Source organism: Artemia franciscana, chromosome 11, assembly GCF_032884065.1.
Source record: "Artemia franciscana chromosome 11, ASM3288406v1, whole genome shotgun sequence".
In the NCBI taxonomy this organism is placed as follows: domain Eukaryota; kingdom Metazoa; phylum Arthropoda; class Branchiopoda; order Anostraca; family Artemiidae; genus Artemia; species Artemia franciscana.
Genome location: NC_088873.1, coordinates 19,536,104 through 19,554,592, shown reverse-complemented (window position 1 = coordinate 19,554,592; position 18,489 = coordinate 19,536,104). Strand labels below are relative to the sequence as shown.

Here is an 18,489-nt window from a genome sequence, read left to right as displayed (position 1 = left end):
GTCTAATATTCATGATCATAGAACTCGAACAAGTGGAGATATTGAGGTTCCTCGCCTAGTTTCAAGTAGGACTGCTTTTTCAATTATTTATAGAGGGGCTAAGCTATGGAATAAGCTTGTTCCAAGTATTAAAGAATTGCCCATTAATCAATTTAAGGCCGTGCTGCGTGTGGGGTTTCTTGGTAGGTATACCTTTGAAATAGATTGAGATTGATTGATTTAGTATTGAAAATAATTGTTTATTGTTTTTTTCTTTTGTTTTCTTTTTTTGCTTCGGGATCATGATATTATGTTGTTTGATTGTGTATGAATTATTTATATAATTTTTTTTTTCTCGGTACACGGTTTCACCTTTCTGCTCATTTTAGATTAACTCATTGTTTTTCTGTTTTTGTTCTTTTTTTCTTCTATTTTTTGTTCTTTTTGTTAGTAACACACCCTCGCAAGCAACGCTTTTGGTGTGCTACCGATTGATTTTGTCTGTGTTATTTCCTTTGGTTAATAAATTAATACTACTACTAAAAATACTACTAAAATTAAAATTTTCTTTTTAATTCTATTTCGGTTTTTACCTTTTCCCCTGTAAAAAACTTAATAGTAATAAAAAAAAATCTTTTACCCCTTCGCCGAGGCTAGGACTTATGAATAGCTGTGATTATGATATATCTGACTTATACTATACAGACAATCTCAGATTGCGCGTGAACAGTGTTGAAGAGTGTAATAGCGTTTTTGATAATTTTAAAGGTGTAACGGTAGTCAGTTAAGATGTAAAGCTAAATCCAGCAATAAATGTAATGAAGATAAGACAATTTGAACAAGAAGATTTAAACGAAAGTGCATTGAAGGTAGGTAATGGAACAATTGACGAGACGGACAAGTTTCTTTACTTGGACAGCAATATAACTACGAACAAAGGAGAAAAAAGGCCCAGTTAAATCATAATTTGGGATTTTGAAATAACAAGTAACGAGTGTAATCAAGTTAAGGAGAGGAGTATGGATATTAAAGAAAGAAAACATAAACATTCTTCAGAGAATTTGGTAATAGACTACTTTGGGAAAAAATGTTGTCGATAGGATACCTTTTGCGACTCTTTCTGAACGAAGTGGTTCGACTCTACGCAGAATATATATACAATGAAAGAGCGACTCAGGTGGTCTGATCATGGCCTTCTGATGTGTAAAGACCCTATTTCACAAAGAAAGTCCAACTAAATAGCGCAGAAGGTGAAATAAGAAAGACTAAAAGAAAGATTTTTGGAAGCAGCCAAACCAAATACTTTGAATAGGATGGGATAAAGGAGAAGTGATTGCCAGCGGTTTAGTGTAATACGACTAAAATAATACATGACTAAAGTTAATATCAACTCTCGATTCTGCTATGACTGTTGATTTATGTACGAGAAAGTAATATCAAATGTTTTGTCTCAGTAAAACCTCTTTGTTATCTAGAAATCTGCTAAGAGTTTTTACACGCTGCAAAAAAGGCATAGGCTTCTAATATTTTTGGATATATTTTGTTTACATTTATTATTTACTTGTATATATTTTGTATATGCACTGTGTTTAAAATTCATTAGCATAAACTTAGTTTATATTTAATATTATATAAAAATGTTCAATGATAATACGTTTCGAACGGTAATATTTTATTTTGTGCGAAATTCACCTCTAAAAGTTGAAAGGGATTTATCATGAAAAATGCGACCAAATTCATAGGTTTAAAATCGAAGTGCAAGGAAAACAAAACAAAACTCATCCTACTTGTCGAAACTTGAGTTGATTGAATCTATTAAGTCAGAGTTACCTTTTTATCAGCGGCAATTTTTGAAACACAGAGTAAGATCTCAGCAATGTATTGACTATCCTTCTCTTCAGCTCCAGTCATGTCAGTTTTATTTCCGTTACTGTTCTGGTCCTTCCTATACGATAATACAACACCCCATCCATAATCATGGTTTTTATTGATGACATAGACCATTCTTCCCGGTTGCAAAAAAGGTACTAGATAAACTGGTTTCGTAATATATTTCTGATGCTCAGAAGTTAAATTGTCAAATTGCTGCTTAAGCTGATGATACGTTGAAATTTCATCCTCTCGAGGCACTACAAATCGCTCATATTCTTTTGTTTTTGTACGAACATCTGAAAATAATATTTATTACTTGCCCCTGAAATGACAAAATCAGAGACCTTACTACGACACTTTAACGATACGGCAGTCTTAAGAGTTGACAGAGGCACCTTTTGAACTTGGGTTTAATTATGAAGGATGTATGTCGTGCCCTAAATCAAACGGCGCGTCATACAATTTTATAATTTTAAACGAAAATACATAGACTTGAACATGTTCATTGAGTTATATCAAATAGCATCAGAGTTAGAAGGTGAACACTCCCCCCCAGCTAAGCTTCAATCTAGCGCAGCAATCAATGCCTCCTCCAAAAATCCATGGTATGTTTATAGGATATCGAGTATTATTTATTTTAGGTTTAATTGTATTAGTTTCTAATTAGATTTTTGTAACATTTCAGTTGTATTCATAACTTCAATTTTATTTCGGTATCATAAATATTGCTATCTTTACCTTTAGCAGCGTTTGCAGGAATCCCTATATTTTTTTGGCGGGTAGGGGGGGGGAGGGCAAAATAAGTGAACTTCAAAAATATCTTAAAATTTGAGAAAAGTATGACATTTTGAGGGGGGGGGATGAAGAAACCAACAACCAAGTAAACATTCTTCTGAGAACAATAGCTCATTTTTATAAAAGGTGTCTGATACACACTTTGGTTTTACCCGAGATAATATTATGACGTACCAGACTCTTTGTATTTCCTGACGTTATGAGTCAGTTATTCATTATTCTAGATAGCCCTTGGATTTGCTGCCTTTTGCTTTTCGAGTGATTACAAATTTAATTACCATAAAACAAAGTAAAGAAGTGATTGGACTTTGAAGATGCTTTCCAATTCGATGGGAATCGAAGTCGCCCAGTTTTGTGCTTCAGTAACTATTACACCAGCTAGAAAACTCAATCATACTGACCATGTGATCAGTATGTTATTCATGTGGTATTAATAAAATACTCATCTAGTGATCATGTAAAATTTAGTAATGAATCACACTTCAGCGAAATTCAGCTTCAGCTTTTGGCGCGCTTCGAGTTTGCAAGACTTAACGCTACGCCCAAAGTAAATGAATCGGGAGACACAGTTGTCAAGGATTTAACCGTTTCCCAGAATTTCGGCTTTTTTGCTTGTCCCCAAATGGTTAGGGATTTAAAATAATTTAGTTTTTTCCCATATTATTTTAATTATACTTCTTATAAAAAATAAAATCAATAAAAAAAATGTCACATTAGTCTGAGGCATAAAATCCAATGGTCTGTATGTGTTTGGTTGTTTATGGTTAATACACGGTTCCAACTCCTGAGCCTTGATTCTTCAAATAATATTTTATTATTAGTGCTTTTGGTGCACTAATAATGAATCTTTTTTATTTTGATTTATTTTTTTAACATTATTGTTCTTCATTTCAAACAAAATTACGAAAAGGTGCATCTTTGGATACTACAAGGCATTCCAAAAGCGAGTACGCATCTTTGTGAAGTCTTTGTTCTTTCGTTTATTTGGGATCACCAGTTTTGTTTCGTTAATTCGTACCAAAAATATTTTTGTTTGTTTCGTTATTGAGATATCAAAGAGCTCTCACTATTGAGTGTCCTAGAGTATTATCAAGAATAGTATGACTAGCAGGCTTTCAGATTTAGAAAGTAATCGGCTGTCTGTTGACTAATTATTATCCACCCCTATTGCAAATGATAATTTAAGTGAAGCAAATAATACACAAGCAATGAAAGCTGGTAATTTTGTGGATAGTCGCTGAAGAAATGGTCGGTCAATGAGGATATTATTTTTGCATTTCGGAATTGACAAGACCTTATGAATGCGTACCCTACACTCTGTAACATATTAAGTGAAATGCAAGAAACGCCGTTAGTAATAGGACTATGTGAGACGTTTGTGTCGTATAGGAATAATTTTTCTGTGTGGAATTTCCAGTTTCTAGGATATGGTAGCGAAAGAAAAGAACGACAGGTTATGAAGCGAGGCGGTATGGCTTTGTTGATAAAGGAAGGAGTTTGGTATTGGATGAGGGACGATCTTTCGCTGTGGCTTGAAGGAAGGCTTGAAATTCTTTTTATTGAAAGAGAAGATAAATCTGATAAAAATGTAGTTGTTAGTTTAGTTTATAAGACACCGTCATTTAATGAGGAAGTTTTTATTGATGAGATGGAGAATTTAATAATGATCCTAAACATAAAATAGTAATGGGTGATTTCAATATTGACCTAATTAAAAGTATAAGCCGTCTAGATTTTCTTAATTCAATGATTTCATCACTCCAGTACCCCCTGGTAACTATTCCTACACGAGTAACTGATAAGTCTACGACGCTGATCGATAATATATTTGTGGATGGAAAGCTTATTGAAAGTTCATCTGCTGATCTTTTTACTTACGGATGGATCCGACCATCTTTTTCTTCTTAGTAAAATAAAAAAAAATACAGGATTATAAATAAGGTTGGTTAAATAAATAAAACATTTTTCGTAAATTAAGAAAAGATAATTTAAAAAAATTTGAGAAAGAAATGGGTGATACAAATTTTACTCCAGTTTCTGAAGAAGTTTTTGAAGTATGACATTTTTACAAAGATATTGAATGAAACGTGTCCTCTTAGAAGACTTAATAAGGATAGAACGAAATTCCCAAAGAAATCATGGATTACACAGGGTATTCTAAATTCTATAAGTCGGAAAAATGAACTGTATAAAATATACCTAGATGAACCATCTGTCATTTATTTTCAGCAGTTTCAAAATTACCAGAATACTTTAAACGGATTGAAACGGAAAGCTAAAAAAATATATTTACAAAATGAGTTTATGAAGCATAAATGTGATATGAAAAAAAACCCATGGAAAACGGTAAATTCACTCCTGGGTCAAAAGGGTATAAAATAGAAGTTATTAATAAATTACAATCAGAGGGGGGGGGGATTTTACTACCCCAAAGGATGTTGCGAATTATTTATGTGAATATTTTTCTAGTGAGGGAACGAAACTTTGCATTAATGCTAGGAAAAGAATTAAGTGGCCTACTAAAATAGTTCAATCGGAAGTTCCACTAGAAAATCAATTGGTTTTTAATGCTTGTACTATAAATGGAGTGAGTAAAATTAGAAGTAGAATTCAAGTGATGTTGACGGGATTTCTCGTAAGATTGCTAAATCAGTTAAATCAGTTATAACACCGGTTTTATGTAATTTGATTAATAAATCTATGGAAAAAGGAATTTTTCCGGAAGTTCTGAAGGTCGCTAAAATAATACCATCGCACAAAGGAGGTAAGAGAAACGAACCTTCAAACAAAAGACCCATTTCTATCCTCCCTTTCTTTTCAAAAATATATGAGAAGGTGATCGGATTCAGGCAAACTGATTACGTTGAAAATAATAAAATTCCTATAAATACTCAGTTTGGTTTTAGAAAAAATAATTCCACAGAACTGCAACTATTAAACTTGTTGACTGGGTAAATACGTCGTTTGAAGCGGGTCTGATTCCAGCTGCTTTATTCCTGGATTTGAAGAAGGCTTTTGACACGATTAACCATAAACGGTTATTACTTGAGCTGGAAAAAATCGGTGTGACCGGAAAGAGTTTGTCTTGGTCTGAATCTTATTTAAGTGACCAAAAGCAAATTGTGGTGAATGGGTGTTTTACTTCTGTCGCTAGTGCGATAACTTGCGGAGTACCCAGGGTTTGATACTGGGTTCTCTTCTATTTTCAATTTTTATAGGTCGGATTAAGTATTATTTGTCAGAGGCTGGTACAATCCTTTTTGCAGACGATACTCTTTTACTCGTAGCTGCTCTATCAGTTGATCTACTTTTTGATAAAATAATAAAGGCAATGACGGAGTTTATTGAGTGGGCAGATTTCAATCTTTTGACATTAAATTATAGTAAAACTAATTACATTTTATTTTCTCGGATATCTAGTATTGAAACTAATTTAGAGTTAGTGTCCTGTTATAGGAAAATCCAAATTAAGTCGTTGAACTTTTGTCACCTAAAACTTTGTTTACTCATAATATTAATGAACTTTACACTAAGAATCAACTTTTTGATATTTCAAAAACAAGAGATTACCAAGTTAATATTTTCACATATAGATTTATCAATAACATTCTTCCCTCTTCTTTCGAAAAATTTTTCTCCATTAATAGTGATCTCCATAGCCGTGATACACGAGCTGGCATCAAATCTGGTACAGCCATTTAGAAATACGATTAGAGCTTCTTTTGTAATTAGAAATTTTGCCCCCTCTGTGTGGGATATTATTCCATTTGAAATAAGAAATTCGAGTCGTCTGGCATCCTTCAAGGCTGCAGTGAAGAGATTTTTCCTTACAAAAAAATAGTATGTTTGTATGTACATGTATGTAGTTTATATGTTTGTATGTGGTACTATATAGAGTAGAGAAGACTGGCACCTGCTGCCAACAAACCCTTTGGGGTTTTCTTAGCAGGTGCTGCAAAGTGGTCTGTATACATTTTAAAAATAAAATCTATCTTATCTTAAGATTCTCTAAACCTTTTTCTGGCCAGGTTTTAAATGACATCAGGCCAAGAAAAGGTCTTTTACGGTAAAACAATACGGTCTTGAAGGGGCACAGTCTTGCACTGGACAGTAAAAATGATATCGAAGACCCAGGGTCTTTTCTTAGCAGTATTATAGACAATTCCAAAATTTTAAGAAAACAAAACCCAGCAAATTTTTATTGGTTTCAACTTTTAAAAAAGCAGATACTGTCCAGGACCTTGCTTAAAAATATTCCAGAAGAAAGGGTCTTTAACGCAAAATCATAAAACCTATTGAAAAAAAAGAGACTAAAAGTGCATGGATAGTCTGAATGTCGGAACTCAAATACACTTTTATGAAGCTCCAAACCCATGGACAACCATTTTAATTCCTCCTGTCTTTGGGTTTTAGCTGCACAAGTCAATGGTTGTAAACGTGGTATACTAGTTCCCAAAAATGAAAATACACAACCTAAAATAGATATACAATTTCAAAAGTAAACACTCAACTAAGTAGAAAAACGCGGATGTGGCAGAATTTAAAATAATATAGACAAATTTTAATAGCCACACTAGCTGGACAAGATTCTATTTAAAGCTAATAAAATTAAATTATAGGTTGGTTTTATTCTGCATTTTTCCTAAAGAAGTTAAGCCTGTAGACAAAGCTGGGTAGGTAGGCTTGTAGAAATAACACAAATCTATCATATTCTGTCAGATCTGAGGTTTGCACTAGTTTTTTTTTAGGATTTCTCTTAATCGGGGGCAATACCGAATCTTGCACCAATAGCTAGACGAAGGATTGTTGGTACCGTGATATTGGTGCTTTCATAAGGTCAATTCGACTCATATCACTGTCAACCCCTGTCAGTTATTACAAAGTAATAAATGACAGTGTTATAAGTAAACCAGCCAAAGAGCCTGTCAGATGGTAAGGACAAAAAAAAACTGTGGCATATGCTCCTTTGTAAGGACAAATAATAGTGCTGCCCCATCCTCCAAGAACAAATAAATTACTCCCTTACACCCCTCTCACGAAAACAAACTTCCCTGGAAACTTCAAGCCGATTCCCCAGCCTTGAGACCAAATATAGTATAATTTCTAAACTATATATAAGTTCGTCAACATTAAATGAAACCCTACTGACCGAAAGCAATAGTCGCTTGCCTTCAGGCAAAAAAGTACACTCCTTTCGTGAAAGGAAATCAACTAACCCAGATGGATTGTAGAAGCTCTCCAGAGAAACACTCGCCTCCTATTCGTTGCATAGCACCACATAATTAGCTAGGCGTTAAGGAGACATTACCAATTACAAAAAGTAAGATGAATCCTTAATATACGTTGAAAAAAAGACATGATAAGCAGACTTACTCTGTATTAACCTAGGGATATTGGCATACTGCTGAAACTGGAAGAAACTTCGCTCTAGCATGTACTCCGGATTAATTTCTTTCACACGTAGCAGATTAAGGACCATACTATATGTCAAATGGAAAGCTGAATTCAGTTGATCAGCTTGACCTTTGATCAGAGTTCTACCGATGGTGGGGTTAATCTTTTCATCAAGCATCAGAATAACTATACCCTTGTCGTCCAGACCACGACGACCAGCTCTTCCAGACATCTGAATGTATTCACCCGAAGTAATCTATAATTAAATCATAATAAATCAAATAAAGATTGAATATCTTTATAACTAAATCATAAGCTTTTCATCAGTTCCAATATATTGATCAATCATTCGGCAATGCATCAGTATTAACTTTTTCACAAGTATAAAACAAATAAAATAAAAATAATGTCGACAATACATAAATGATGCATTGGATGCCTTAATGGTTGTTGCTCACTCGGATACTGTCAGTTATGTTGGTCGATGTCGACATCCATGATACTGTCATCGTTTAGTACACTAATTCTGCGTGTGACGCTGCGCAACCTTTTGTTAGGTTCAGTAATTTACTTGGTATCATTTCACTAATTTATTGAAAGAAGAATATTTCAACACTTCTCTTTTCCAAATTCAGCCGTTTTTCTTCTTTTTTTTCAACTCACTTTTTAAACAATACGGTTGTATTGAACACATAATAGTTGTTCTGACAAAATCGTTACATTAAATATAAATCTCCACCTTCTTAAATTGATATAGAACTGAACAGTTTTTTTTGCTCATCAAATATGAGCTAGTAAGAGTATGTTAACAAGTAAAGAAGCGAAAAACAAGAAAGTTAACACATTTACAAAGACAAATCAAGCAATGAAATCACTGGTTAAAATGGCTAATAAAGTACTGCACAAGACAATTTAAATAGTTTCCCGAGTAAAAGCTTATCTGCACATAGTGGGAGGGGGGTGGGTGTTCCTCTCCTCAAAATTTACTTAATTTGGGCTAAATAAAAACATTATAAATAAGTAAAAGACCTAAAGATGGACTGGCCAGCCATGATAAAAAACAAAGAGAAATCTCAAGAAGAAAAACAAACGGGACTACGGTCAGTAGAAGAAAAAGACAAACTAAAACGACGCGGATATTTCACCTGCATAAAACAAGGCATCTTCAACGCTAAAAACAAAGAGAAAACGAAACTAACCTAAAACCAAATAAAATCTTAAACCAAGAAATAATAATAATAAAAAAAAATTGTTGCTACTATGATTGAGGACCACAAACAATTGTATATTCTTTTTTTGTTTCGTTTTAGATTATATTTTTTTTTTAGGTTAATTTGGATTTTTTTTTTTTAGCTTTGAAGACGCCTTGTTTGATAGAGGGGAAATGTCCGCGTCGTTTTAGTTTGTCTTTTTCTTCTACTGATCGTAGTCCCGTTTATTTTCTTCTTATTGAGATTTATTTTTGTTGATAAACAAGGCAACTGTCTTATTTTGTGATTGAATGACGATTAAGAGGGTACCAAAGTTAATTAACAGATATACTTACATATCTTTGCTCTTTTCCATCGAATTTCCTGCAATTAGTAAACAGTACAGTTCTGGCTGGCATATTGAGTCCCATAGCAAAAGTTTCTGTTGCAAACAGGGCCTTGATCAACCCTTCTGAGAAAAGAATTTCTATTGTTTCCTTTAGAATGGGCAAAAGTCCTCCATGATGAATACCAACTCCACGCTTCAAGAGTGGAAGAACGTTGACGATCTGTGGTAATTTCTTATCTTCGTCAGATAGGACATCCATTGCGTTGTTGAACACCTAAAATACATAGATAAAAAAATGTCAGGTTCCATTGTGGTGTACTAAACATGATTAGCAAGCCATATCCGATTCGGGTCCATTTTCAATCCATCCAGTTTCTTCATTTTGAAGATAAGATTAGAAGTAGGCGTTTGAGATCATCTGCAGTTACGGATGCTAAGACGGATATCATGCAGATGAATACTAGTCTTAATAGTCATTATTGCGGGTAAGCTTAAACACCTTCTTCTAATCATGTCCAACAAATAGGATAGCTGAAGAAACTATCACCTAAAGTCATTTTTTTCTCTGGAAAATACAAAAAAGTGAAATTGTTGGTATATGGCAACCTTCCTTTCTTTTTTTTTTCGGTGCTTATATTCACCCAATACTTTTTTCCCCACGCTTTGTTGCATTTCAGTTTTAATAACAAATCATTTATGTTCACGCAAAGATGCTTAACAAAGGCATAAGATCTGAGACTTCTTAACTATGTAAAACATTGTTTATAAGAATACAAGAATATCACATACAGTACTTGGATTGAGTTAAAAGATATTTCACACACTTTCCAAAGCATCAAAGCTGAAAAAGTCAACTATTTCCAATGAAGGTGAAAATACTGTCTTGGAGAATCAAACTATTACACATTCAACCTGTTTACTTTGATTATACTTAGTTTTATGGCTAGACCTTAAGGAACAAACTTTATTTGAGAAAGACAATAATAACTGAAGTGAGAAATTGATACTTACGTGTTATAACGATCACTCCCAAGAAGTAGTTAGGTTAGTCCTAATGAAATATACCAAAACATGATGGAATGATAATTATTTAGTAACAAACTATGGAAAGCAGGCCAACCAGAACGCATTATATTAAATACCTAACCAACTCTATACATTAAATATTTAGTTAAAATACACCTGCATAGTAGTTTATCTCACTGAGACTAAGCTAATTATCTCCGAATGCAGACACGGAAACCTGATTTACTCAGATCAAGAATAACAGTGGGGTCACAATAACAGGTAAGTACCGATAAATTTAGTACTTATAATTAGTATACAATAGACATAACTAAAGATGTTATCATCTAATACATTGGGTTTGGTGGATCACGCCTTCTCCCTCCGGGGAAATAGGAGGCGAATTAAGCATTTCAAATGTGAGTCCCATTCAACGTTATATATTAGGAGTCACAAAAGAAGATGATGTTTTGAAACAAAAATGTTACAAAATGTTAAAAAGTTGCCTATTTTTCCCCATGGTTCCAATGATTTGAGCTCAACTCTTAAATGCTTATAAATATTTATTAGGCTATTTTCTACCGAAAAAAAGTTAAAGATAAAAGTGAATTCGTTTTCTTTGTAGATTCCAGAACATTTAACATTTTAGGGGACTGCCATTTAAAATTTAGCATTTTAGTCAATGAACAGAGGATGTGCAACTCGCTTAGATTGATAATTAGATATATCTTGAATACTTTGCCAAGCACAAATTTTTGATGTAAATCATACGTTGCTGAGGTTATAAAGCTTGCCTATGTCCAATTCAAATGCTAATTTCTTTCTAAGTTCAAATCATTAGACCTTCTGATAGGAGGATTTTACAATACAAAAAATCCTGATATAGTTTACAGTATGTACAGATTTTCAAATTTTCTTGAGTTCCGTCGGACAAGCCCTTGGAGTTCTTCCTCCATCCCATCTCTATGTAGAGCGCGACTGCTACTGAGAATTCAATAGCATCCCGAAATTCACTAGTAAGAAATTCTAAGGTTTGAGAAAAAAAAATCCCAAGATACTAAATAATAATAACAGATTTACTATAAAAAAAAACAATATAAAAACAGGTATATTTTTTCCAATATTCCATGCTCAGAACTGAAATTTCAACATTTTAGGAATAACCACAAGAATTCAATAATTTCTTAGACCAGACTACATTTCCATTTACGAAAAACTAACATAAGAGTAATGTTAGTTTTCTAACATGGAATAAAAAATCATATATTATGGTGAGAAAAGTCAAATTGACTTTATTTGACTTACCTCACCATAGCAGAATTTGATCAAACAAAAAATGCTGGGCACGTCTATAGGACTTTTGCAAACTTTAGAGAAATTATCTATGGGATACTAGCATTAATAGAGATGAAGGAGAATAAAGAATGAGTCCAATTTATAATAATTTAATTAGGGGGCAGGTCATATTTTCTAGCATTAGTGCGTTACATAATAGCCACTCCCCAACGAGTGGCAACCCTGCGAGCGAAAGTCGGGACAAGATAAAAGCTGGCAAGAGTCAACAGACTGCTGCTAACTAGCAAATAAAAAATACACTTAATTTATAATACAGATGTTTCTTTGACCTGTTGTCATATATAGTTGTGTACCTGTACCTGGTAAATTTAATCAGGGTTGGTAACCTGGGGTTTTATGATTTTTCTTTCAATTACATATAATCTTTATTTTTAATAGATCCCGTAATGAGGAGAATTATTTTTTTTGTACTATTGACATTCGTGTTTGTCTTGTCAGTGAATAACAGCAGTTCTGAAAGGGTTTAGAATGTGAGATGTAAATTTATTAGTTTGCCTTTTAGTTGTTTTTTTCTTTTCTTTCACTTGTGTGTTATTTGCTGTTTTTTTTAGATAGCCTTATTTTTAAAACTATTCCTTCTTCCTTAATTTTTTTTTCTTTTCCGTTGAGAAAGGCTCCCGGACGTGAAGCCAAAAAATTTAGATTTTTAATCGTTTAAGTTTTGTTTTTTATTGATTTCATTTTTTGTTCCACTACTTTATTAAATTTAAACCCGTTTTTATCTTAATCTTATTAGGCTTGATGTGAAGGCATTCTATGTAGCATCGAAAAAATATGTAGGACGTGATATTTGTTTTATTATCTGATAAAACATATCAATTTTGAAGAATTGAGTTCGAAAAACGCAGAAAAAATACGGGATTATAAATTTTGTTAAAATTCTAAATCTATATCAAAAGCTTAGCAAAGTAATACCCACCGCTGTGGATGACTTGATATGAATATCGACTAAACATAAACAAGTCGAAGAATATACAGACAAAAAAAAAAAAAAAAAAAAAAAAAACAAAGTTAGAGGTTAAATGATGGTTAGTTAGTTGTTGTTTTTTTTTGTGAAAACAGCCACATGTTTACAGGTATATCATAGAATTTCCCCAAAAGGGAGAAGATGTGGTCTGACATCCTCAACGTCTAGTTTTTTACCCCATTTTTTTTTTGTAAGAATTATTCCGAGTGCCGATTTTAGAGGCGTGTTTTCTTTATTTCCCTTCCCCTATCCCTCACTATGCAAGGCAATTTAAATAGGGTCTTCCTCAGCCTATTTTGCAAAATTTACAGCTCTAAGAAAGAATCAACTGCCTTCCGTGGCTACGTTTACGCCCTAGGAGGCTGAGCTTGCAGGAGACGGAGGATTCTTAAAAGGATTTAATCCCATTTATCATTGAATAAATATGCATTTAGCATTCTTTTGCATGCGTATATTAGAGCTAGTCAGGTCAACTCACCTCCTCAACCAACTTCTTTTCTTCTGTACTATTGAAGTCTAGCTTTGCCATTTGTGTAGCATAGAATTCACATTCTTTCTTAGAAAAACTAAAAACAATAACAGGAGCAAAGCCACGGTCTTGAATCATTTTTACTATCTTCAAAATTGAGGCACCATCTGCCCCACCTTTCATTCCTCCTTTTCTGCCTCTTTGATCCCCAGCAGATGCATCACCAACGTTATGTAGAATTGACATAGCTTCGGAAAACTGGTCTTCCCTGAAAACACCCTTAAAAAAAAAAAAATCACAATTAAAAACAGGATTACAGTGTAATGATCTTCCATTTTTATAATTTTACAAATAGTTAAAAGCTATACCCTTGGTAATAAGCTTCGATTTATCCTCTATTGATACTGTTTTTGTTAAACAGGTTTGTGTTAGTTGATTTAATTGACATATATTGGAAAAGGACTCAGATGGGTATAATAAGCAAGCACAGTTGCTCATATTTAGACGTAAATTCATCAGGATTTTTCCATAGTGTGAGCATATGTTATCTTGAGCAAAGCTGAAACTCAACATTTTATGAAAGCTCGTCGTGGCGTTAAACTCCCTGAGGTCATATCAGTAAGAAGCATTGCATAACTAGTTTAAACTTCTGCTTGAGCCCAAAACTTTGTTATTTTTGTTCTAAGCCCCACCTAAATTGAGGTCTTGGACCTTCGTTCCCCACTTAAAAGCTACAGTTAGTGCAAACATGACCACCAAACCTTTTATCAAAGAAGTTTAATATTAAAAGCAAAAATCACAGAAAATTAAATAATATGAAAAATAAAGCTTGTTTTATGCTTGCCACCGATTTAATCCAATGGAAACCCGCACATGAACAAAGCGAAATTTCTTACTTCTGCTTTTTTTTAAATTCAAGTTATGTTGATGTTTCACCACAATAAAAGAAAATTTCTATACGAACTTTTGTAAAATCTAGCACGTCCAATTCTTACAGTCAAACGGTTCTTACCATTGCCGATGAAAACCCGCAAGCGAACCAGGTAGAGCTCCTTACCTCAGATTCCTGCATTTTCTTGATTCTCACGATATCAGATAACATTCTTTCAATCAATTAAGGGCGGAAAAAGCTGCCAAAAAAAAAAACAAAAAAAAACAAAAAACAAACAAACACAGGAAACCATACAAAAACTGAATCAAGAGCTTAGCACGTCTGTTAAGCTTTACTCAATGTCAGCCTTCTTTCAATAAATTAAGGAAGGAAAAAGAGGAAGCTGCCAAAAAAAAAACAAAAAAAAACCAGGAAACCATACAAAAACTGAATGTTAAGCTTTAATCAATGTCAGTATTCTTTCAATCAATTAAGGGCGGAAAAAGAGGAAGCTACCGAAAAAAAAAAAAAAAAAAAAAAAAAAAAAAAAAAAAAAAAAAAAAAAAAAAAAAAAAACAGGAAACCATACAATAACTGAATGAAGACCTTAGCACGTCTGTTAAGCATCACTCTTCAACAGTTTTTCAGCTGGACACCCAAAGGGGTGTCAAAGATAGTGAGTTATATTATATGAAGATAATGAAATAATGAGTTCAAAGAAGGTACCAATGGTTTTGCATACAGACCGACAAGACACAAAAATAATGAATATAAAAATGAGAAGTATAAAAAATATAAAATAATATAAATTCAAAATAAGAATACATAAATAAGAAGTGAAAATTATGAATATAAAATAAGGAATATAAAAAAGAGGAAACCTGTCCAACATGAACAGAGGTATAGCACACAATGTTATCACAGGAAAGAGAGAATGGACAAAATCAACCAAATATAATTGATGCTGATTTCGATAATAATACTGGCCTATCTTGAAAAAGCCCAATTATCTTCAACATAAAGCGCAGTTTTTAAAGTCAGTAAAGGAAGCATAGCTGAAGCTTTGAAGAAGGGCATAGAAAATCTGAACAAGGATCTGGAGTAATTACGATATTTGTTAATTTTCTTATTTCCAATCTTGAATAAATACACTCATTTATCTCTTAACATTATTGGTTTCCCCAAGCCTAGGCTGAAATGACCTAGAAAGTATCAAGGACGTCAACATAAAAAAAAATTTTCCCTCTGGATCCACCTTATGCCTATTCATACCCCAAAACCACGCCTTTATAACATTTTTCTTTTGTTGTTTAAAAATTTTAAAGTTTTTTGGGCACTTTCAAATACTTGTAAGTGTTTCGACAGTGAAAATTAATGATCTAACTAATTCATTAAGTTTCACAATGCTTTTCGTCCGTAACAATTCAGAAATTACCAACTAACCTCAAATGAAATTAGCCTCAAAGGAAACCTACATTTTCTTTAGCTGTTTGGTGCCGCATGTTTCCCACGCTTTCCTTTATTTAATTTAAATATATATATAAAAAAAATCAACTGAAAGTAAGGAGATAGATCAATTGTGTGCATGAGGCGGGCTACCCCCTCATCAGCTCTGTCTTTACATTGAAGTCTTAAAAGTGTTTTAAAGATACTTCTAATTCTAATTCAACGGCTATTGTTTTTGAGCAGTCTTTCATTTAGAATTGTAGCACAAAGTCGGACTTTACAATATAGAGTGAGGTTGAAGAGAGGGTCACCTCCTAAAAGACGGAATAATTTCTGTTCGTTTTAAGTTTTAATGTTGCTCCTTACTTTCAGTTGAAAAACTTTACTTTTTAAAATTTAATATCTATTGAGATTCAAGTCAAAATGTACCTTTTCGTCAACAACCAGATAAATGCCACTCCCTCCATTTGGATAAACATAATTCTGTAATGGCGTTGGCCTATAATCTGTGTATACCACATGACATGGTTGCTTATGCAAATGGCAAATCCATTCAGCAAATTGTCTTGCATTTGGTATTGTTGCCGAGAGAAAAACGTATCGAACATTGTCTGGGAGCAGGATAATTGTTTCTTCCCAAACCACTCCTCTTTCTTTGTCTCGCATGTAATGAATCTCGTCAAAGACTACCCAGGCTACCTCTCTGACTACCTCGGATCCACGATATAACATACTTCGTAGAATCTAAAATAAAACAAATATAAACTTTGATGTTTACTTGTCTGGTCATATTAAGGGTCTCATGCATAAAAATCGTAAATCCAAAGAAAATCCTTTCCATTACTCTTCAGATTTTTCAACAGCTAATCCTCACATCTTATCACAGACTTACAGGTGAAATCCAATACTAATCTTTATATCAGACTACCAGATAAGTGCAGAGTGACTGCCTAAGACATATTATCACTAGGAAAACCTGTATCGTCTTATGTTTCCTTCTTGTGACATGTTTTGTAAAAGCTAGCAACAATTGAACTGAATTGAACTTGTAGTAATTGAACCGAATTGAACATTGAGTGTTGTTCAAGTAAACAAGCTCAATGCTTTAATATGAATATTTTAACATACAAAAAGCTTTGAGTTAAAATGCATATTTCTGCATCTTTACTTTGGTTAGGCTGAATGAAGAGTGGTCCTTACACTTGCCCGATGTGTGGAAAATGCGAGAAAAATTTATTGCATTTTCTGAGGAGACGTGAAGGGTCTTGAGAAAGGAAACTTTTGGAGTGGATGAGGGGGCTGAGCCTTGGGTGGAAAAATTGCTGGAAAATGGGTATTTTATTAGTATTAAGAATCCGACGCGGCTTATTCGTGCATTTATTCCCTGGTTTGAGTTATTCTTTCTGAATGAGTAACATTAGGTCCAGATATACAAATCCACCATTGACAAAAGAAAAACGAAAAATCACTCGGTTTTAGATCTTATTCATTAATTTATACTTTTTTTTTTAGTTTGACTTACGCCTTACGTGACTAAGCTTACATCAATACTTATTTTTTCAAGATAAAACGATTCAAATTATTTTTAAAATTAATCAGTCTTCGTCTCTTAATTGATATAATCTTATGATGTGTTAATTGCAGAAATATTTGTGAAGCTTTTTGAAATTTGGAACGTCACGAATCAAAAATTCCTCATTAAGGTACCCTTGGCCATGTCTACATACCCGGTAACTTTCAAGCCGATTGAAAAAAAAAAAAAAAAAACATTCTTCAAGTTTTCTGGGTCTGAATTGATATAACCATATGTTTCTTTCCCAATTTTTTATCCTCGCCAAGGTACTTATGGCCCAGTTCCAATATCTTGTAAGTTTTAAGTTGGTCAGACTAAAGTAATTTTTGGTCTATTTCAGGATGTCTCGGATCGATGTAACCAAATTTTCTTTAAAACGTTGTGTCTTCGCTGAGGTCCATTTTGTTCAGTCTACATGCTCTAAGTTGCAAGTGGATATAAGACAAAAAAAATTAATGGCCTGTTTTATGCGTCAAAAATCGATGCAACTGAAATTTTTCATGTTCACTGAGGTCCTTTGTCCTTTGACAATGACAAGAAACAACGTTCTTTGGCCCTTTTTTGGGCGAGCAAACATTTGGTTTCAATTTTTCTTGTGCATTGTGATAACCTTGGCCATAAAGGATAAAAGTTTACCGGCGATCGAAAAAAAGTTTGTTGGTTCATTTTTGGCAAGGGGTGTGCCCTCTACCAGGCCAAGGAACTTATGGAAGCAAGTTTCAAGCCGTTCAAACTTTTTTTCGTGCCCCATTTTCAAGGAAACCCAATATTTCAATGTTCATTTTTTGCGCATTGGCATTCTTTGATTTACAGATGTAAGATTCAAGCTGATGAATTTTTCGAAGGATGCCCCATTTCACCCACCATATTTTTACTTTTTTTGACATTAGGGTCCCCTTGGCAAGGAATTTCAGATATAAGTTTTCAAAAGATGAAAAGAAGGAAACCTTTTGGCCATTTGTGGAGCACTATTTTCCGCTGAATCAATATCTGTTTTCCATTTTGTATTATCATTATTATCTTTTTTTTTGCATCTGAATCTAGTGAACAATGTGGAATTTGCACAATATAGAACTCTTGCCCCTGGGTCTGGAGGGTCGTGTCCTCTCTGAAGGCATATCTATTAGATGTCTCGATCATTTTGACTAAAAAGGTTGCCTGAATATTTAATTTCATGCAAAGGGAGGTTCTGTGGTGCCTAGGGGCAAGGGACAAAAAGGGCT

At 33.5% G+C, this 18,489-nt stretch overlaps 1 protein-coding gene and 1 long non-coding RNA gene across 2 annotated transcripts in view; one reads left to right on the top strand and one right to left on the bottom strand.

Moving 5' to 3' along the window:
- LOC136032933 (uncharacterized) overlaps positions 1-18,489 on the top strand; it is a 417,461-nt gene that overhangs the window by 127,355 nt on the left and 271,617 nt on the right. The window lies entirely within an intron of this gene.
- LOC136032927 (exosome RNA helicase MTR4-like) overlaps positions 1-18,489 on the bottom strand; it is a 46,646-nt gene that overhangs the window by 12,459 nt on the left and 15,698 nt on the right. The window contains exons 5-9 of the mRNA XM_065713396.1: positions 16,123-16,437; positions 13,386-13,655; positions 9,587-9,853; positions 8,020-8,296; positions 1,810-2,147 (exon numbers count right to left, since the gene is read on the bottom strand). Coding sequence (XP_065569468.1) covers positions 1,810-2,147; positions 8,020-8,296; positions 9,587-9,853; positions 13,386-13,655; positions 16,123-16,437 — 1,467 coding nt within the window. The remainder of the gene's footprint in view (positions 1-1,809; positions 2,148-8,019; positions 8,297-9,586; positions 9,854-13,385; positions 13,656-16,122; positions 16,438-18,489) is intronic.